The sequence below is a fragment of the Hippocampus guttulatus genome, chromosome 11 (assembly GCF_054856545.1).
Source record: "Hippocampus guttulatus isolate MCC_2025c chromosome 11, RoL_Hgut_1.0, whole genome shotgun sequence".
NCBI lineage: Eukaryota > Metazoa > Chordata > Actinopteri > Syngnathiformes > Syngnathidae > Hippocampus > Hippocampus guttulatus.
The window spans coordinates 8,348,977-8,370,300 of record NC_141271.1 but is presented as its reverse complement, the minus strand read 5'-3'; the positions used below and the strand labels follow the sequence as shown (position 1 = coordinate 8,370,300).

Below are 21,324 nucleotides of genomic sequence, written 5' to 3'. Positions count from 1 at the left end.
GAATAAATACACACATTCATCCATATTCTAATCATCTTATCCTTACGAGGGTCGCGGGTGTGCTGGAGCCTATACCAGCTGTCTTCGGGCAGTCGGCGGGGTACACACTGAAGTGGTTGCCAGCCAATCGCATTGCACACATTGATGAACAACCATTTGCACTCACACTCACACCTCGGGACGATTTGGAGTGTTCCATAAGCCTGCCATGCATGTTCTTGGAATGTGGGAGGGAACCAGAGTACCCGCAGAAAACCCACACAGGCACAGGGAGAACATGCAACTCCACATAGGAAGGCCGGAGCCAGAATCGAACCATGAACCTCGGCACTGTGAGGCGGACATGCTAACCAGTCGCCCACCGTGCCAGGAAGAAATATGTATATACACAAATATGTATATATACAAAAAAAGTCCAACTTGTTTGTGTTCTTTTGGATTCCATATGACGCACTGTGTGCTGACCTACAGTTTTGTTCTAATGTCTGTTGCATTTTGAACAAAATCGAACTCAATGCTCAAATCAAGATCCGAAAGTTTCTGTCGGTGAAGGACAGATGGTCTGCTGATATTAAGACTGCACAATAGGGTCCTTCAAACCTTATTTTGGAAACATTCTGACGTAAATGCCTTAACACTCTTTCCAAACATTTAAAGGCTGCAATTTTGGTTGATGTCATGTGGTTTGTGTTTTCATTTTTCTACAGTTCAGGTTCTGTCAAGGCCTCAATGAAGTTCAAGTGGTGTTAAAAATTGTTGGATTTGCACAATCACTCACTACACCACAATCAGTAATTTTCCCCATGAGAAACAACCGAGTAGGGCAAATATGCAAAATTGACCTATTATGCTTTGTATATAAATAGTTGGGCCGTTGGGGTGCTTGCCTGAAATTAACCCCTTCAGGGACAGTGGTTACTGCAGTGGACAGCTTATCAAGTCAACAGGTTACAGATTATCATTTTTTGTGCATGAGAGGGTTAAAAAAAAAACAGAATCATTTTTTTCCCCCTGTTGTCTTTGTCAAAAGTGTCATTGAGCAATTCGTTCTGCACTTCTGCCCATCGTTAGGTAAGAGTTGGGCTAATTTTCATAATCCCTACCAACACACAGACTGTCTTCGCCAAAAACATAGGCTGTCTGAAGTTCCAGAGCTAAAGCCTCTTTCAGGAGGGGCGGAAGATTTATCGCGCATTACTCGGGGAGTGATGAGGGCTGCCTCAATGCGTGACACAAACTCAAAAAGCGTTCTTTCAATAAGTCACAGTCAAGTTAAGACACATTGAAAATGCTTTAAACAACGAAAAGAAATACGCAACATGTCTCCTTTAAGTGCAATTGTGAAAAAGTGCAATTTTATCACAGTTAACTGAAAGTAAGGCAAATCAAATCAAAGGACGTCATCAGCAACAGTCAATGCTGCCTTGACTGTCATGAAAAATCCATCCATCCATCCATTTTCCGATCCGCTTTATCTTCACAAGGGTCGTGGGGGGTGCTGGAGACTATCCCAGCTGTCTTCGGGCAGTAGGCGGGGGACACCCTGAACCGGTTGGCAGCCAATCGCAGGGCACACACAGATGAACAACCATCCACACTCACACTCACACCTAGGGACAATTTAGAGTGTTCAATCAGCATGCCATGCATGTTTTTGGAATGTGGGAGGAAACAGGAGGACCCGGAGAAAACCCATGCGGGCCCGGGGAGAACCTGCAAACTCGACACAGGGAGGCCAGAGCTGGAATTGAACCCGGTCCCTCTGCACTGTGAGGTCGATGTGCTAAACACTGGATCACCAGGCCACCCAATAAAAAAAAAGAAAATATTATTTCAAATAATTTGCCTTGCTTATCATCATCTGGCTCATCTGAGAAGGTCCATTATTATTTTTGTGTGCATCTTGATTCAGGCCCCGTGAACGCTTCATTCCTTGCATTTAATAATGGTCCCAGTTCGACCGTATTGTAATTGGATGGATATATTTCCGTTAACCAAGGTATGATGCGGGTATATTGAATACAATGGATGTCAGAAAGACTCACAGGTCGTTCTGTATGGGAAGAGCTTTGCAGGAGTAAAACATTGCGCGATTGCATGTGAAAGTCTCCTGAAATGCTAATTAAAGAGGTCATATTTACGCAACATAGAAGACGTCATCTGGGCGAGGATTTACACGCTTCAGAAGGTGCTGCTGTTTTGCTTAGCAACTGAGTTCAAATGCCCTCTGAAGTAAACATTTTGATATATCTGAATGAACATTAGCTTATTTGAACTGCCCAAATTACACTGGTTTGTTTTTGTTCCATTGGGGGTTATTTGTTCAAGTAGTCATTTGGGGGTATTTAGAGTATATTTTTTCCCCATATGAAATCCAACTAAATTATCATGACAACAGAATGAAAAGACAAATATCACCTTATCAAAGTTCTGATCACTCGCAAAGGCGGCCACTACTCAGAATGCTGACTTTCACCAACTCGCACTGCTTGTGTCCCTCGCACTGCTTGTGTCCTGCAGGTGTCGGCGGTCCATGATGCGTAAAAGATCCCTCATGCAGCTGAGCTTGAGGAGGTAACAAATTCATTAAGTCATGTGAATATATACAAAAAGGACACTTCTTCTCATTAATGCCTATCCAGAGAAAGCTTTTAATAAGAAGATAGATTTGTACAGAGATTTTTTTAAATTCAAAAATCTATTCATTTCTTCAGTAGACACTTCCGAATAATAGCAGTGTGTTTAAAAAAAAAAAAGGGAGTAAATCTCCGAATCCTCATAATATAGCTTATATTTGCATACACACAAATGCAGTGGGAACAATACACATTCTAATCCAAATTAAATCGCATAAAAGAACGCATCAAAAGTGAAGAAAATGAATCACAAAAGGATTTGGAGGTATACGCACTGTTGCTGGAAACTGCTGCACGCGTGTCGCATGGAGTCGACTTCTGTGAACAATCAATAGCTACTATGGAAATACACTGGAAATACACTGAGACATGACAAGGATGTTCAGTGTGACGCACTTGCCGGTACTTGAACAAAAATGCTCAGAAGTGTAGAGACCATAAGAAAATCCATATGCATGTGATAAATAAAGTAGAAGGGACATGAAAAGAACCTTGCAGCTGAATACACAAACAAGAGCAGCTTTCCCTTCATTGATCCGGCATGTCCTCGCCGCTCACACTTGCCAGATGTGCCTACAAAGGAACACTCGCAAAGGACAGGAAATACGTTTCCCAGAGGCATCAGCTTGACGCCACCGTTTGACCAAAATACTTTCTCAAGATTCAAAATATTATCTCCATTGATCCAGTGAGGGATCGACCGATAAAAAATAATAACATAAAAAAATAATACACAGGGCGTCGGGATGCACCTAAATGTCAATGAGGTCGTCGCCGCTCTCATCGCTCTCCACTGTTAGCTGACGGGTCCACCACTTCTTCACCTCTGACCCCGATGAGGCCTCGTCGTTGACAGGGTTCATCTTACATACAATGGACTTGACACTGGTGCGACCTGACACACGTGCGTGCACACGCACACACACACACACACACACACACACACACACACACACACACACACACACACACACACACACACACACACAGTGGAAAATACACATTGGCGATAACTTTAGAGACACAATCTAATCAGACCCAATTTAAATGCTCCATTAATGAAGGTAATAACCATTTGTTGGACACTCATAGAGAGGTCATCTTTAAATAGGTATAGTTTTAGTATTATAGGTGGAGTATGTCAGAGCGGGGAAAACATGAGAAGCACCTCTCACATTTATGCAGTGCACTTCAAAAAAAAAAACTGACCACAATAACATACTCTATCCCATCAGGTATCCTGGTATTGTTGTATATGCAACATAAAAATAAGTCTTTGATATTTATGTTTTTGACTGATGATGATTGGACAGTAGTTCACGTGCACGTTTGAGTTCACGTGCACATTTTTGTTAAAAAAAAAAAATCTAGCGCATGTTGTAAGATAGCGTACTGGTAATTAATATAGCACTGAAGTATTCATTCCAATTATTAATTGTGGCAGATAAACTTTACATGATTGGGACAGAGTTAAAAACCAACAAACAAACAAACAAAGAAAAACAACGAAAAAAACCAAACAATCGGCCTGTGTTATAGAACCAGGACAAATAGGTTTTGAGGAACAGTTCCACTGTAACCACATGGCCTCGAAAAATTGTAAGAGAAGAGCGACCATACACACTGTTCTGGGGTAAAACCGAGACAATGGAAAAGAGGCTTTAGTGTAGTTCACTGCTCTACCACAAGGTTTTGCGCGTATGCCTTGTCAGAGTTGTGCATACATTTACGCACAAGTCCGAATTGAGAACTCCCATACTTAGCATGGGAATGATCGTACTTTGTGTTAAGCACATTTATGTGCGTGCGTATGTACGTTTGATAGATGAGGCACCAGGTGGGATATCGTTACTCCAAATGAGGCACTTTAGAAAATGGATGGATACATTTTTGTATTGGCTCACACCAAATTTATTGGAGACATTTTAAAAAAATTTTCACTCTTCAGAATTTCTTTTGTTCAATCTTTTTGTCAATGCCTATTTTGCACAGCTCTGAGTATTGAGAATAAAATAAACAGAATTTTAACTGAATCAGTGTTTACAATATTGCATGTTATACTTAATCAGTGTAATATATCTCCTGAGATTGTACTACAGTATAGCTTTTTCATTCTTTCACATTATTACCTTTCTGTGTTTGTACGTGGGTGACATCTTGTGCAGATGGAATAATTTATAAAACATAGAAATAGAAAATGACATCAAAACAATGTACGTAAGCTTTGTTATGCATTTTAACACACAAAGCACAATCATAAGGCCATTACTGAATTAATGTATACTCTGTGATCCAGTTGTCAAAATTTGAGAGTCGTCATGAAAATACAAACACTGGCCAGTATAAATAACATAAAATGATGTTTTTCTTGCATATCAATCTCTCTCTGGCAGATTGAGCCAAAACATGTATTGTACGGCACTCTGTTATTGTATTTCAGAACTGACATGCCAGGATAAATTGTATTTTCAATGTCTCACTAAGAGCCGGTGTTCTGCGGAGACAAATTGGGGCACACACACCTGCAGGCAGCCGCCACTGTCCCAGCTTCCTCTGTGGCTTGCCCAGATCGGAGGAGTCCTGCCTGTAGCCTCCTCTGTCGGACAACGTGGGACTGAGCAGCTGCTGGAGGCCACTCATCTAAACAACAAGGGCAGATCCTTTGTTCAGTGGTTACCTGCAGATGACGGTGTGACGGTGTGAGGCTTTTTACCTCAGGCTGCGAGGGGTTGTCTGGGTTGTTGGCGTTGTGGTCTTCGCTCGGCACCGTGGTCTCGATGCTAGGGGGGTTGAGGAAACGACTCAGCTCCTGCTGCTGGCTCTCTCTCAAGCTGTGGATGATGCTACATGACTGCTGCTGCTTCTGCAAACAGAGCCGGGACAAAGCGTCATACATGCGTACGTGCCGAGGTGGCGGCGCCGGCTGCCGTGTTGGGGGGGGGGGAACTCACCGCACGGATGCGTTTGAGGCACTTCTTGAGCCACATGCGGATGGTCTGCTTGGCGACCTCCTCTTCAATGGTGTACTCCAGCTGTTCCCTGGCCAACAGCTCCTCCAGCTGGAGAGACTTGCGAATGTCCACAGAGCGGTAGGACAGCATGCTGCAAACACAGGCAACGGTAGACACAAAGACACACAAAAGACACTTTTCAAACAGGCTTATCCGTAATTAATTAAAAAGCAACATTGCACAGAAAGAAAGATGTTCCTGTTATTTTTGTTGCTGTTCATATTTAGATAAAAATATACATTTCTAGTTTTGGTTGATTTATTTTCAACATACTCGATGTCTGTTTTTTTTTCCTTAAAGAGTGTGGAGTGACAAACAAATCTAACAGAATGCTAAAAACACGATAACCAGAAATAGTTGGGCTGGCTGAGATTTCACATCGAAGCTCTGCAGTCAAGTGCTCTCACCAATCAATTCAAATTGTGCTTAATGTTACAGTGACTTAACCTTTTTTTTTTTAATCGAGTACAGTTTATTTTTTAAATACAGCTCTGTCGTATTTAAAGTAAAATACGATTATTTGAATCATAATTTAAATAGGCTACACTTTTTTTTCCCCCCCTACATTGAAGCACAGTGTTAATGATCAAACTGTGCATAATGTTAAAGCGGCTTGTAATCACATGAAATACTTTTCAGGAAATACATCCTCTGCCTTATTTTTGAACACCTACTGCACGACTGTGTTTTCGTGGTGGTGAAAATGATACTTGATCCTTTTTTAGGTGCTGCTTGGTGTTTGACACCAACTGATGTGGAGCAGTGGATATGCATGTATGGAATCTAAAATAATGATTGAATGAATGTAAAATTAATTTGGCCAAAGTGTGTGTACATACATAGTTTCTTAACATTTTTATTTAACTATTTTGGATGTTAAATGTACATTTGTATTTATTCAATCACACAAGTAAAGTTTCTTATGATGTAGCCCTATAATGTAGGGACAAGGAACACCTCAGTATAAGGCATGCGATTTGTCTCAGCCAATTAGTGAATAAATAATTCACAAAACATATAGTTTAGTATGAACAAATATTGATTGAATTAGAAAAAACTACAATAACTTGCCATTACGAAAGGTATTTTTTTTTAGTTCACATTTTTTTTCAACCTAAGGGTTCTTGTACATGTGTTTGTACATGTGTATTGTCACGGTCACCTGAGCACATCGTGGAAGGTGACGTCTCCTCCACTGTGTAGTCGCTCCATCTCGTAGCACATGTGCTTGAAGAGCAACTTGTCTTTGTCCAGGTCCACCTCCAGCCTGCCCCTAAGCAGACGCAGCAGGAACTTCACCCTGGATGTTGGGATCACGCCCTGCAGGAGAATGCAGAAAAATATTCCCCCAGACGCGCTATAAAGTGCTTATTTCACATTTTCGGAGAATACCGGCTGCTTTTATATATCCAAGTTGACAAATGACAAATGCGACATGTATTCTTCAGTGTCCAGTCCTCATGCGATGTAATTGCTCACCTCCCGCTTGTCGTCGACCATGTTCCAGATGATCTGAAAGTGTCTCAGGTCATTGTAGCTCAGCAGCTGGTCCTCCTCAGTAGAGTAGAACAGGGAGAAGTTCTCCACGATGATAGCTGCATCGCAAGGATAGAAATACAGTATTCCACTTTAGAACCTTTGTAAGATTCAATTACTGTACTGACTGTTTATTCAGCCTTGTCATTACTTCCATTTCTTTTTTATCCGCCATATGATTGCTCCTTTGCGAAAGTAGCAGAGCACATCCACCACTCTTGTGGTGCAATAACTGCCAGTACCATCTGTGTCTTCTTTATGAGCCAGAGGGAGCAGATCGATAAACACAGCCCATCAAACCACAGGAATTCAAGCTGTGCGCTTCATATCGATTCGATCTTGTCTACGGCCTTCCTTTGTGGAGTTTGCATGTTCTCCCCGTGCTTGCGTGGGTTTTCTCCGGGTACTCCGGTTTCCTCCCACATTCCAAAAACATGCGTGGCAGGTTAATGAATCATTCTAAATTGTCCCTCGGTGCGATTGTGAGCGCGAATGGTTGTTTGTCGATGCGTGCCCTGCGAATGGCTGGCAACCAGTCCAGGGTGTACCGCACCTATTGCCCGAAGACTCCTGGGAGTTTCCCCAGCACACCCGAGACCCCATGAGGATTAGAAAATGGATAGATGGATGACTATTAATAATAAATGTATTCATACAGCACCGTTTCAAAACGTATTGACAAGCTGTCTCACAATCAATGAACAAAATAAATTCTATTGATCAATTTATACAAATAGTAAATAAAGCAGATATGTAAATAAACAGATATTACACAAATTCTATAATCTTAAGGCTTTTGTTTCTTCTTTGACATGAAACACAGAACTCAAAACCAAAACAAAGCAAAACAAAAAACAGCTTTATTGATTGCATGCCACTAGGTTGCAGTGTCACTCTGCAAATGCCTTTTTGTTCCATCTCTCTTCTGTGTCCGGCGAGGAGCATTACCTGTACCTTATTTTGATTTTACTACTGAAACAACAAGCTTGTTTTCACACTTTGATGACAATTTATAAAATGTTATTTACCGGTAAATGTAATGCCTGCCTGTTTAGTACACATTTTACCGGTTTGTGACAGTTTGAGCCTGCAATAAATGAATTGAATATGGATGGGAAAATGTGTTTTGAAATAATAAGGAGGTCAACAAGTGCCAGGGAATACATTTGCGAGGAATGATGGTACAAAACAGACACACGCACTGACCAACAAGAAGGTTGAGCATGATGTAGGCTATGATGACGTAGAAGGAGCAGAAGTAGATGAGGGCGCCGGCATAGTTGCCGCAGTCAGTCTCCCAATAGCGGTGCTTATCCGGAGTGCAGAATGGAGCCTGCACCTGAGGGAAAAAACACGTACGCATTCAGCTCTAAAGGCATTTGAGATGAGAACAACACAAAACTAGATTTAAAGAAAAGCAATGTATTTTCTAAATGAAATATCGTCCAAAATAAAGTTTCGGACGCCAAGATAATTGTGAGCAGTGTACCCCTCCTCCACCCGTGCAGCACATACTTGGTTTTTGATACTCTGTAGGTCAGATAAGCGCAACCTGAGCGTCCGTCAGTGCAGTCACATCGAATATATGTATTCATGTCCTAACCAACTGTAGATGCTCATACGAAACTGGCATGTGTTGAAATTGAAAAAAAAAACCAAAAACTTAATTGTACTGTTTACAACTGCATCAATAAGAATTCTGATGCCTGTCACATGTGAGCTAAATGAAAGTTAGAATTGACCTGCAGTGTGAATGTGGCCTTACAAGCTCAGTGTGCAGTAATATTTGATCGTACACTATGGGAACAGTTAGCGCGCCAATAAATTTTGTCTTGTGTCTTCTGGGTTGTTACGCCACCCATTTGTTCTGCACTGTCAATCTCGATTCCTGACATTGTGTTGGATTTCACCAAATTTCTTTTGTTTGTTTGGAATTAACTGAAATATACTTGGTACACTATTATATTATGATCATATAAGAAAATAACTTCGTAATAGATCATATTTGTGCAGCTGTGCCTGTCTAATTTATATAAAAACAGGTTCATTTGTAGAATTATAACCAATGCAGATATCAGTGTCAAATGATCAATTTCAGCGCCTCTCTTTTTGCTTGCTTACCATGCAGTCGTGCATGATTTTATTCCAGTCTTCCCCGGTGACAATGCGAAAGAGAACGGTGATCGCTTGGCCTGCCGTGGAGAAGTTGGCGTGTCTACAAGGTGATGGCGAGACAGACCAAGACTCAGAACAACTCGACTTCATCTGCTGTGTTGTTCCAATCAAACCTTACCGGTTGATGTTCTCTCCGTACTTAACAGTGCCGAAGAGAACGACGCCAGCAAAGGCATAGCAGAGGAGAAGGAGGAACATCCCCACGATGATGAAGAAGCTCTTGTACATGCTGACAACCACCGTCAACAACAGCATCTTCAGTGTCACCTGGAGACATTCAGTCACAATAATAGATTACAGTCGTGAATTGTTAGGCAGTACATTGGGGGAAGAAAATGTTTTTTAAGGGTGATTTTGAGTGGCATATTATACATATATGCGTGTTACTCACTGGATTTTATAGTTATTAACATGCTAAACATTTTTTTTTTAAATGCAAGAGTATTTTGCTGCCCAATTCGCAATCTACATCAAATCTTGATGAAACTTGTTTTAGCATTACATTTTCTATCATGCATTCACAATGTGATCAGGTTTGATAGAGATGTGCTGTTTTTTTATAATTCAGCCCATAAAAATAAAAAAAAAATCAATATTTTATTCCGACATGAACAACGTGAGGATTCTCACACAAATTGACTGTGAGTTCTCCTGGAAAATTTATTTCCAATTAAAATAAAAGAGTTTAATAACACTTACGTGCTTCCCACATATTGTGAAGAATCTGAAGACAATCACACAAGTGCCCATCATGTAGGTATATGCATTCTAAATGGAAAATAGCCACGCGTTAGCTTTCTGAAATGCATATACCCGTGGCTTCATAGCATAAAATCGGTGGTTCTAACCAGGAGGGCAAAGTGAAGCACAATCCAAATGACGCCCAACGAAGTCACCAGCAGGTCGTAACGATTCCGTCGACTCTGCCAGTAACCGGCTGGAGACATGGCTATCAGTTTCATGGTTACCTAGGCAACAACAAAGAACGTGACTACGAATGACTATTATCTTAACAATAAACCCCAATCTGAAATAGATGCAACTGAGTAGGCTCACCTCCAGTACAAATATAAAAGTGAAAACCACCGACATGGTGGCGAGAGGAAATGTTACTTGGTCGTCTACATCCCACTAAAATAATGGAAGGATCTCATGTTAGTTGTTGGTTAGTAGTACAATAAGGTGGTCTTTGCAATATTGCGTCTACCTTGACTGAGAGCAGCACTGACTGAGCTAACACCAGCACAGCAATGCCACGTTTGAAGAAAGGATGTTGTGTGATGTCATACATCTTGGCCCGGAAACCCCCATTCTCTGTTCGGAATATCACATTTATTTGAAACTTCGATGGTGATGAAACATTCCATCATTTTTATCTTAATTGACAGTGATTACAGGTGGAATGATGGCACGTTTAAAGAGCCACTGGTATCAATTCAGCAACATTGATGTATCCATTGTGTCCTCTAGATAGCAGTAAAGGACTGCTTGAGGGATTTAATGCTTTTTTTTCTTTTTTTTTGTATGAACCATTTATTTTTACTTGTACTGTTATTCTGACCTGTTTCCAAAACATTGCTCAATATCTGTCATTTACTTTCCCAATGGTATGTGTGAGATATTATAAACGTTTGAAAAACACACATTACGCAGCATTAAATGCAAAGTCACTTATTATGGGCTCTATGAAGTCCAGTCAGGAGGCACACTGATTTGCAACTTGCTATACAGGCCAGGACGTTTCATTCTCCAGCACATTTCAGGGGTTACACTTTTTTATGATTGATTGAAAAAAACAAAACAAAACTATGCTATCATCATTCACCACAGCTTTCGTTTTAAAATGTGCTCGATGAATGTGAGCTAATTTACAACCACTTCAATTACGGCCATCTGGGCATGGGGCAAGCTCAGTGCAGTGATGGTATGCCAGCAGGAGTATGTGTTCTAGTGTGAGTGAATGAGTGGCGCAAATGGGCCTTTTGATGGGGATGAAAAGCAGGTTGACTCAGTGTGGTGTGTGTTTGAGAGGCTTTCTAGTTTCCATTCAATAAGAGAATTTAAACACACTTTATGAGCCATTGTTAAATGATGTACATTTAGAATTGTTGAAGTGATAGTAAAAGGCAGCAGAGGTGATCACGAGTCTGTTTTTGAGCCATTCATAGCTTTGACAGTATGCCAAAGACTGTTCATCCTTATTTGGTTGCAGTGGTGAAGCATGCCCTCAGATCAGGTTAGCTTGCCTTGACACAACTTCAGCATTCACCTCCACCCAACCCCACTTTGAGTAAGTTTATATCTAAAAAAGCAATTCTTTATGATCTGCACTGCTTGGATTTCCCCACAGTGTATGAGATACACCCAGACAATGAGTGGTACATTGTGTGTTTCATAAGATGGAACTTGCCCCAAAGTAATTTATTGTGTGATAGGTATAAATGTTTAATAAATGTGAATATGTGTACCTGGGCGAGGAGGTAGGTGGAGAGGCTGGGCTATTTTGAGGCGACTTTTCAAATCCTCCCATCGCCTTTGATCCACAGTCAGCAAAGCAGTGCCCTGGAAGGAGAAGAAAAACAAGTGCAAAAGCTAAACGGGTGATCTAGACTTGTCACACGAGTCTAAAAATCACTCAGTAATTAGGGATCAGAATTCGGGCCGTGGTGAAAAAAAAAAAAAAAAAACAAAAAACCCCCAAACTAAATCACGAGAAAAAAAAACTTATTGCAAAATAAAAATTTAAAGTTGCAAGCAAGTAACCAGTATTTATTGCATTTTTAAAAAGAGGAAATAAAGCAATAATTCAATATTTTCAATCGCCTTAATATTCCAACAAAGTTATAATTTTGCCGCGCAAGAACTTGTAATGATGATACAGTTCCAATATTAGATTTGAAAAACTTCATATTATATGAGATAGGAATAAAGGTATATTCAGGAAAGCTAGTAAAACAAAATCATAATTTTGGTGGGAAAGTCCATATAATAATAGAATAAAGTTAATTGTAAGGAAAACTGTCACAAAGTTACAATTTTCATTTAAAAGTCATAATGCTTTGAGGAAAAGTTCATGTTGTAGCTTGTGTGTAATATAATGAGAATAGTTGTAATTCCCATTTCAGTTCTAATACTGCTTGACCTAAAACGGCACTGATTAAAGTGACTTACTTTGTTCTCGTTGAAGTTGGCAATGACAACGCCAACAAACAGAGTGAGTCCAATCATGCACCCCAGGAACACAAAGACGTGGATGTAGATGCCGTGGATCTGCCCACATAGAAGACAACACTGAATAAGCTATTTCCACGATGTAAAAAGAAGTCAAAATATATAATATGGAGAGCATTCTATACCGGTCCAACACGGTGAATGATGACATCTCTGACTTCCACCCATCCTTTCAGCGACAGCACCTCAAACAGCGCCAACATTGCATTTCCGACATTGTCAAAATTAAAGTTGCGGGGGTTGGCCCTGGAACGCGGCAGAATTATAAAAATACATTCATTACAAATTGTACACAAATAAAGCATGAGGATTAGCAAAAACAGGGGGCGATCTAACCAGACTCTCGGAACCCAGAATCCTGGCTTCTTTTCTCCAGGTTTCAGTTTCAGGTTGAGGTTTTTGGAAACGCTGACATTAATCCTGAATATACCATGACACTCGTCCTGTGACCAACAGGATAAACACGGTTATCCTATTGAAAGTGTGTGAAAATCATGGTATTCTTGTTTAGCTTCCACCTCCTTGCAGAGGGTAAAGGTGGGCAAGGGATTAGCATGTCACCTGCTTGAGAACATGGGGGTCGTTGCATTTGGCCAGTTTTCCAGCAAACAGTTGAACACCGAAGCTGGCGAACACCAGCATTAGCGTGAGGAGTAGAATAGAAACCTGCAGAACAGAAAAAAATCATTCAGTCAAAGTTAATACATACATTTCAGAATATATACTATTCTGTCAACAAAAAACATTTTGGACGTGCTTCGAGTAAACTTGAAGCTTCACCAGTTATATTAGGTACACCTGAAAAACACGTTTGCAGGCAAAATGAATCATGAGAGCAATCTACTGCAGTGCTCAGCTGCAAGGTAACAACATAACAGTCCTTGGTTCCAGCAGCGGGACATTGGCGCGATCGTGGCCACCAAAGATGCGCTCTCTGTAACATGGCTGGATCTTTTTTCTTTTTTTTTACCCCCAGATTTTGGACAAATTAATTTATATGAAAATCTTTGCTAGTCGTGACAATGGTGTTACTTTACAATAACTTTAGAGAACCTACAGTAAGTCTTATTTGCAAAGATGCGTTGACAACCACACTGACTGTGTGAGAAACACTCTTGGGGTGGGTGGTTTGATTACTTCATAATTGCATGGAAGAATCATCAGGATAACCAAATTTAAAATTATATAAGGACAGTATACAACGAGTATACTTGTCAATGGTATTGGCAGTAAATGGGTTAAATATGTTTTGTGTTCATCCATCCATCCATCCATTTTCAGAACCGCTTGATCCTCACTAGGGTCGCGGGGGGTGCTGGAGCCTATCCCAGCCGTCTCCGGGCAGTAGGCGGGGGACACCCTGAATCAGTTGCCAGCCAATCGCAGGGCACACAGAGACAAACAACCATCCACGCCCACACTCACACCTAGGGACAATTTAGAGCATCCAATCAGCCTGTTTTGTGTTCATAGTTTGGATATTTCATATCCACATAAGCATGGGTACGTTTTTTTACAGTGGTTGTGGCTTGCAGGTAACAATACGAATGAATCTGAACTGCCTGAATTTACTTTAACTACTCAGCAAAAAAATTGTCATTAAAGCTATCATTTTAGTTATTAACCAGCTTGATGCAACCTTTGAAAAGCAGATTTAAAGATTAAGTTGTCATTAAAAACCACAATAAAGGCTTTTTTAGGGTCTGCTAACACCCTGTCCCCTCCGTGAGTCGTCACCTTACCGTGGTGGAGGGGTTTGTGTGTCCCTATGATCCTAGGAGCTAAGTTGTCTGGGGCTTTATGCCCCTGGCAGGGTCACCCATGGCAAACAGGTTCTAGGTGAGGGGCCAGACAAAGCACGGCTCAAAGACCCTTATGATGAGAAAAATATATGGACCAAGGTTTCCCTTGCCCGGACGCGGGTCACCGGGGCCCCCCTCTGGAGCCAGGCCTGGAGGTGGGGCTCGTTGGCAAGCGCCTGGTGGCCGGGCCTACACCCATGGGGCCCGGCCGGGCACAGCCCGAAGAGGCAACGTGGGTCCCCCTTCCCATGGGCTCACCACCCATGAGAGGGGCCAAAGGGGTCGGGTGCAATGTGAGCTGTGCGGCAGCCAAAGGCGGGGACCCTGGCGGTCCGATCCTCGGCTGCAGAAGCTAGCTCTTGGGACATGGAATGTCACCTCTCTGGCAGGGAAGGAGCCCGAGCTGGTGTGTGAGGCAGAGATTTTCCGACTGGATATAGTCGGACTTGCCTCCACACACAGCCTGGGTTCTGGTACCAGTTCTCTCGAGAGGGGTTGGACTCTCTTCCACTCTGGAGTTGCTCACGGTGAGAGGCGCAGAGCAGGTGTGGGCATACTCATTGCCCCCCGGCTCAGTACCTGTACATTGGGGTTCACACCGGTAGACGAGAGGGTTGCCTCCCTCCGCCTTCGGGTGGGTGGACGGGTCCTGACTGTTGTTTGTGCATATGCACCAAACAGCAGCTCAGCATACCCACCCTTTTTGGAGTCCTTGGAGGGTGTGCTGGAGAGTACTCCTGCTGGGGACTCCCTTGTTCTGCTGGGGGACTTCAATGCTCACGTCGGCAATGACAGTGAGACCTGGAGGGGCGTGATTGGGAGGAACGGCCCCCCCGATCAGAACTCGAGTGGTGTTTTGTTATTGGACTTCTGTGCTCGCCACGGATTGTCCATAACGAACACCTTGTTCAAACATAAGGGTGTCCATATGTGCACTTGGCACCAGGACACCCTAGGCCGCAGTTCGATGATCGACTTTGTAGTTGTATCATCGGATTTGCGGCCGCATGTTCTGGACACTCGGGTGAGGAGAGGGGCGGAGCTGTGAACTGATCACCACCTGGTGGTGAGTAGGCTCCGATGGTGGGGAAGATGCCGGTCCGTCCTGGCAGACCCAAACGTATTGTGAGGGTTTGTTGGGAGCGTCTGGCGGAATCCCCTGTCAGAAGGAGTTTCAACTCCCACCTCCGACAGAGCTTTTCCCATGTTCCGGGGGAGGCGGGGGACATTGAGCCCGAGTGGACCATGTTCCGTGCCTCTATTGTTGAGGCGGCCAATCTGAGTTGTGGCCGTAAGGTGGTTGGTGCCTGTCGTGGCGGCAACCCCCGTACTCGCTGGTGGACACCAGCAGTAAGGGATGCCGTCAAGCTGAAGAAGGAGTCCTATCGAGCCTTTATGGCCTGTGGGACCCCAGAGGCAGCTGACGGGTATCGACTGGCCAAGCGGAACGCAGCTACGGTGGTCGCCGAGGCAAAAACCGGAGCGTGGGAAGAGTTCGGTGAGGCCATGGAAGCCGACTTCCGGACGGCTTCGAGGAAATTCTGGTCCACCATCCGACGTCTCAGGAGGGGGAAGCAGTGCACCACTAACACTGTGTACAGTGGGGATGGGGTGCTGCTGACTTCGACTCGGGACGTTGTGAATCGGTGGGCAGAGTACTTCGAAGACCTCCTCAACTCCACCAACACGCCTTCCTTGGAGGAGCCTGGGGACTCTGAGGTGGGCTCTCCTATCTCTGTGGTTGAAGTCACCGATGTGGTTAAAAAGCTCCTCGGTGGCAAGGCCCCAGGGGTGGATGAGATCCGCCCGGAGTTCCTCAAGGCTCTGGATGTTGTGGGGCTGTCCTGGTTGACACGCCTCTGCAACATCGCGTGGTCAACAGGGAGAGTGCCTCTGGATTGGCAGACCGGGGTGGTAGTCCCTCTTTTTAAAAAGGGGGACCGGAGGGTGTGTTCCAACTACAGAGGGATCACACTCCTCAGCCTCCCTGGTAAGGTCTATTCAGGGGTGCTGGAGAGGAGGGTCCGTCAGGATGTCGAGCCTCAGATTGAGGAGGAGCAGTGTGGTTTTCGTCCCGGCCGTGGAACAGTGGACCAGCTCTACACCCTTAGCAGGGTCCTCGAGGGTATGTGGGAATTCGCCCAACCAGTCTACATGTGTTTTGTGGACTTGGAGAAGGCGTTTGACCGTGTCCCTCGGGGAGTTCTGTGGGGGGTGCTTCGTGGGTATGGGGTACCGAACCCCCTGATACGGGCGGTTCGGTCACTATACCACCGATGTCAGAGTTTGGTTCGCATTGCCGGCAGTAAGTCGGAATCGTTTCCAGTGGGGGTAGGACTCCGCCAAGGCTGCCCTTTGTCGCCGATTCTGTTCATAACCTTTATGGACAGAATTTCTAGGCGCAGCCGAAGCGTTGAGGGGGTCCGTTTTGGGGGCCTCAGTATTGCATCCCTGCTTTTTGCAGATGATGTGGTGCTGTTGGCTCCTTCAAACAGGGCTCTCCAACTCTCACTGGAGCGTTTCGCAGCCGAGTGTGAAGCGGCTGGGATGAAGATCAGCACCTCCAAATCTGAAACCATGGTCCTCAGTCGGAAAAGGGTGGAGTGCCCCCTCCGGGTCGGGGAGGAGATCTTGCCCCAAGTGGAGGAGTTCAAGTATCTTGGGGTCTTGTTCACGAGTGGGGGCAGGAGGGAGCGAGAGATCGACAGGCGGATCGGTGCAGCGTCTGCTGTGATGCGGACGTTGTATCGGTCTGTCGTGGTGAAGAAGGAGCTGAGCCAAAGGGCAAAGCTCTCAATTTACTGGTCGATCTACGTTCCAACCCTCATCTATGGTCACGAGCTATGGGTCGTGACCGAAAGAACGAGATCCCGGTTACAAGCGGCCGAAATGAGTTTTCTCCGCAGGGTGTCCGGGCTCTCCCTTAGATATAAGGTGAGAAGCTCGGTCATCCGGGAGGGGCTCAGAGTCGAGCCGCTTCTCCTCCACATCGAGAGGAGCCAGATGAGGTGGCTTGGGCATCTGATTCGGATGCCTCCTGAGCGCCTCCCTGGTGAGGTGTTCCGGGCATGTCCCACCGGGAGGAGACCCCGAGGAAGACCCAGGACACGCTGGAGAGACTATGTCACCCAGCTGGCCTGGGAACGCCTCGGGATCCCCCGGGGAGAGCTGGAAGAAGTAGCTAGGGAGAGGGAAGTCTGGGCTTCTCTGCTAAAGCTGTTGCCCCCGCGACCCGGCCCCGGATAAGCGGTAGATGATGGATGGATGGATAACACCCTGTTGAACAGTTGATCTTGTGGTTTTATTTGTTGTCAACTAAACTACCTACCTACTTATATAATAACTTTTAAAATATAAAGATATACTGTAGGTGGACACTTGCTCCATTTGCTCACCAGGAAAATCTCCTTGAAGCCTTTGAGGACTTCCCGCACCACCTTCCTCATCTGAGGCACCAGCTTAAAGATCCTGAGTGGTCGCAGGCAGCGCAGCATCATCAGCAGCTGAGCGCCAGACTCGGGAGGGACATCATGTGGCAGCCAGCACAGAAAAATGAGACTCACCTGCAGTTGGAGAAAGACACCAGAGAAAGGCACTCAATGTTATCCATCCAAGCATACACGGATAACACTGTGCTGATAAGTTTCCTTACAAGGTAGATGAAGATGTCCATCACACCTCCAAAATCCCTGATGACCGCTGTGGGTGTGAAGAACAGACCGTCTGCCATGATCTTCAGGTTCAGCTCGATGCTCATGAAGATGACAAAGACGTACTCGCCAATCTGTAACAGAGGACGGGATGTGACATATTATTGGTTGGTTGTTGTTGAGAGATGCTGTATGAGGGACACTTAATGCTTTGCTTACCTGCAGGGTGGGCACTTGCATGACTCTGGTGAAGGGTGACTCAAACATCATTGAGATGCATGAGCAGATGGTCACAATGATCATCACCCAGTCCAAATAGGTGACAAGGCCCAATAGGTCACTGCGGGCACACACATGCATTCAGTGACATAATCATTAAGACATTGGTGAGTACTGGTACTTTTAGAAAAACACACACTATGAACATATGAATGAATATGGTTGCATATTGGCCCGGTAGTCCAGTGGTTAGCACGTCGACTTCACAGTGCAGAGGTACCGGGTTCGATTCCAGCTCCGGCCTCCCTGTGTGGAGTTTGCATGTTCTCCCCGGGCCTGCGTGGGTTTTCTCCGGGTACTCCGGTTTCCTCCCACATTCCAAAAACTTGCATGGCAGGCTGATTGAACGCTCTAAATTGTCCCTAGGTGTGAATGTGAGCGTGGATGGTTGTTCGTCTCTGTGTGCCCTGCGATTGGCTGGCAACCGATTCAGGGTGTCCCCCGCCTACTGCCCGAAGACAGCTGGGATAGGCTCCAGCACCCCCGTGACCCTAGTGAGGATCAAGCGGTTCGGAAAATGGATGGATGGATGGATGGTTGCATATTCAATAAAATGTTATATTTTATATTTAGATTTATTGATATACTTTTTGTCTTCTACTTTCTCCCTTTCATAATTTTGCTGCTGTAAATTGGGAATTTTTCCATTGTGAGACAAATAAAGGTTTTCTTATGTTAAAATAAAAGTACCGTCTTTTTCGGATTATATGTCGCTCCGGATTATAACTCTCACCAGCCAAAAAATGCATAATTTAGAAGGAAAAAAACATATATAAATTGCACTGGAGTATAAGTCGCATTTTGGGGGGAAATGTATTTGATAAAATCCAACACCAAGAACACACATGCCATCTTGAAAGGCAATTTAAAATAAAAATAAAATAGAAAACAACACGCTGAATAAATGTACGATATGCTAACGTTACATTATGCATAAACAACAAACTGAGAACGTGCCTGGTATGTTCAAGTAACATTTTAAGAGTTATTCAGAGAACTATAGCATAAAGAACATGCTAACAAGTTCACCAAACCATTAATGTCACCAAACTCCAAATCACTAAATCCAATGGAATCTTCATCCTCTGTGTCATTTTAAAGCAACTCCACCAACTCCAGAGGTAGAAGATGCAGCACTTCCTCTTCTACATCGCTTACGTCAGACTCATCGTGGTTTTATCAATACAGGTCTAGATCGGGCTCTTGTGGTTTAATGTAAAAAAAAATGTGAAATTATATAATAATGTGTTAATAATTTCACCCATAAATCACTCCAGAGTATAAATCGCACCCCCAGCCAAACTATGAAAAAAACTGTGATTTATAGTCTGGAAAATACGGTCATAACAAATAACCAAATATGTGAAGAAAACAAAAAACAGGCACAACTCTACATAATATGCATCGCTGTAAAATAGAATGAAGATTATAACTTGCAATAGCTTTTGTACAGAGACATTAGTATCATTCAATAGATTTGTATAATCTCATGAGAAGATTTCCATTGTTTTTATCCTGTTCAGGGTTGTGGGGAGCTGAAGTCTATTCTATCTGACATCAGGGCCAAAGTAGACACTGGACTGGTCACCGGTCAATCACAAGGTACATATAAAGACAAAGAACTATTCACAGTCACATTCACACAATGAGAATCTAAACGATACATTTTTCTTTTTTTTTCATGAAAAGCTAGTAAATCTCAATTTTTAGGAACATTGTCAGAGAGTTGCAGTATTTAACATTGTTGATTGTTTTTGTTGGCGCCTGCTGTGGTGCACAACACCAATGCATCATGACGAGATGGCAAATTTGGCTAGATGACATTGGAATATTATGAGAAAGTGTGATGAACCCAAATGGACAACACAGGTGTACCTAATGCTATGCCTGATGAGTGTCTTGTTGTACTGATTTGGGACTGAATTTCCTCAAGATTTCTCAAAGGAGTGTGTGCCTTCAAGCAAAACTTTAATAATTAAATTCATTTCGGCCACAGCGCCTGGAGATTTTATTAATTACGAGGCCTTCGATCACCTGACAGCTCTCATTAGCGACCACGGGATCACTTTCTTTTCGGGTCACGTATCAACCACATGGTATCAGCTCGATTGACGATATATTTGGAACCACTATCCGCTCCAATCTTCATGAGTGTTTGCCATAGTGAAGCTTGAAAATAGCACAACAGTGGAAGCCCTAAAGTTTAACACAACTCATTCCGTGAAACTGGGTCCGACTATTGTAAAATGAAAATGAGACATCCTTATTGATGGCTAGCGCTGTGACCGTACTGCTGCTATTGAATTGAGCAGCCAGCCAGAATCTTTCCTATGTGTGGCAAATTCCCTGCATGGTTCTATGTTTATCATCACATTTTCACTCCAATTTCTGCTTTCCGTTTTTGATGCATTTCGAAAAAATAAACTCTTCAAGAAAACCTTCGTCGAACGGCAACTTTTGGGACGTTTGACTTTAGAGGTTCCGCTGTACAATGACATGATGCGTTGCCTTGAATATATATGAATATAAATGAGCCAGATTCCACATTGCATTTGCTTTGAACCCAACTTATCAGTCTTGTTTAGAGGGAAAACACTTACTACAGTTGGTGGTACTTTGTGTTCTTCACAACTCCTGTGATGGGGTCCGTTTTGGATCTAGAAATGGATTCATACATCATGTTAGCATTGTGACATGACAGTAATAGAAAGTCATTCTGTTTTGTATTCATGTGACGTGAGTGCATTCAAAAACTGCATAGAAAAAAGCTATTTCAGTTTGTACACCAAACATTCCGTGCACTCAAGAGACACTTTATTCAGTAGGCGTGCATAGATCAATGCGATCCAATACATGAAAAAGTTTGCCTTCACAGACATAAGCCTTAGATTTAATGGGAACAGGTGTGCCTGCTGTGTTGGAATGTGGGCATTTCTATTGCAACGGTCAAGCTGTTACAATATTGCAGTCGATTAAATACTGCAGTCAAACTGAAAAAAACATA

General features: G+C 43.5%; 1 protein-coding gene across 2 annotated transcripts in view; it reads right to left on the bottom strand.

Moving 5' to 3' along the window:
• Window positions 1-2,631: 2,631 nt before the first annotated feature.
• Window positions 2,632-21,324, bottom strand: part of nalcn (sodium leak channel, non-selective) — a 66,984-nt gene continuing 48,291 nt past the window's right edge. For both annotated transcript variants that reach the window (XM_086123885.1, XM_086123886.1), the window contains 22 exons: window positions 20,921-20,977; window positions 18,261-18,381; window positions 18,044-18,175; window positions 17,787-17,954; window positions 13,151-13,255; window positions 12,926-13,032; window positions 12,715-12,835; window positions 12,530-12,628; window positions 11,827-11,920; window positions 10,566-10,672; window positions 10,415-10,489; window positions 10,207-10,326; window positions 10,058-10,126; window positions 9,477-9,625; window positions 9,305-9,398; window positions 8,390-8,522; window positions 7,127-7,242; window positions 6,810-6,967; window positions 5,588-5,738; window positions 5,350-5,499; window positions 5,159-5,276; window positions 2,632-3,531 (listed from right to left, as the gene is read on the bottom strand). In XM_086123885.1, coding sequence (XP_085980011.1) covers window positions 3,389-3,531; window positions 5,159-5,276; window positions 5,350-5,499; window positions 5,588-5,738; window positions 6,810-6,967; window positions 7,127-7,242; window positions 8,390-8,522; window positions 9,305-9,398; window positions 9,477-9,625; window positions 10,058-10,126; window positions 10,207-10,326; window positions 10,415-10,489; window positions 10,566-10,672; window positions 11,827-11,920; window positions 12,530-12,628; window positions 12,715-12,835; window positions 12,926-13,032; window positions 13,151-13,255; window positions 17,787-17,954; window positions 18,044-18,175; window positions 18,261-18,381; window positions 20,921-20,977 — 2,587 coding nt within the window. In that variant the 3' untranslated portion in view covers window positions 2,632-3,388. The remainder of the gene's footprint in view (window positions 3,532-5,158; window positions 5,277-5,349; window positions 5,500-5,587; window positions 5,739-6,809; window positions 6,968-7,126; window positions 7,243-8,389; window positions 8,523-9,304; window positions 9,399-9,476; window positions 9,626-10,057; window positions 10,127-10,206; window positions 10,327-10,414; window positions 10,490-10,565; window positions 10,673-11,826; window positions 11,921-12,529; window positions 12,629-12,714; window positions 12,836-12,925; window positions 13,033-13,150; window positions 13,256-17,786; window positions 17,955-18,043; window positions 18,176-18,260; window positions 18,382-20,920; window positions 20,978-21,324) is intronic.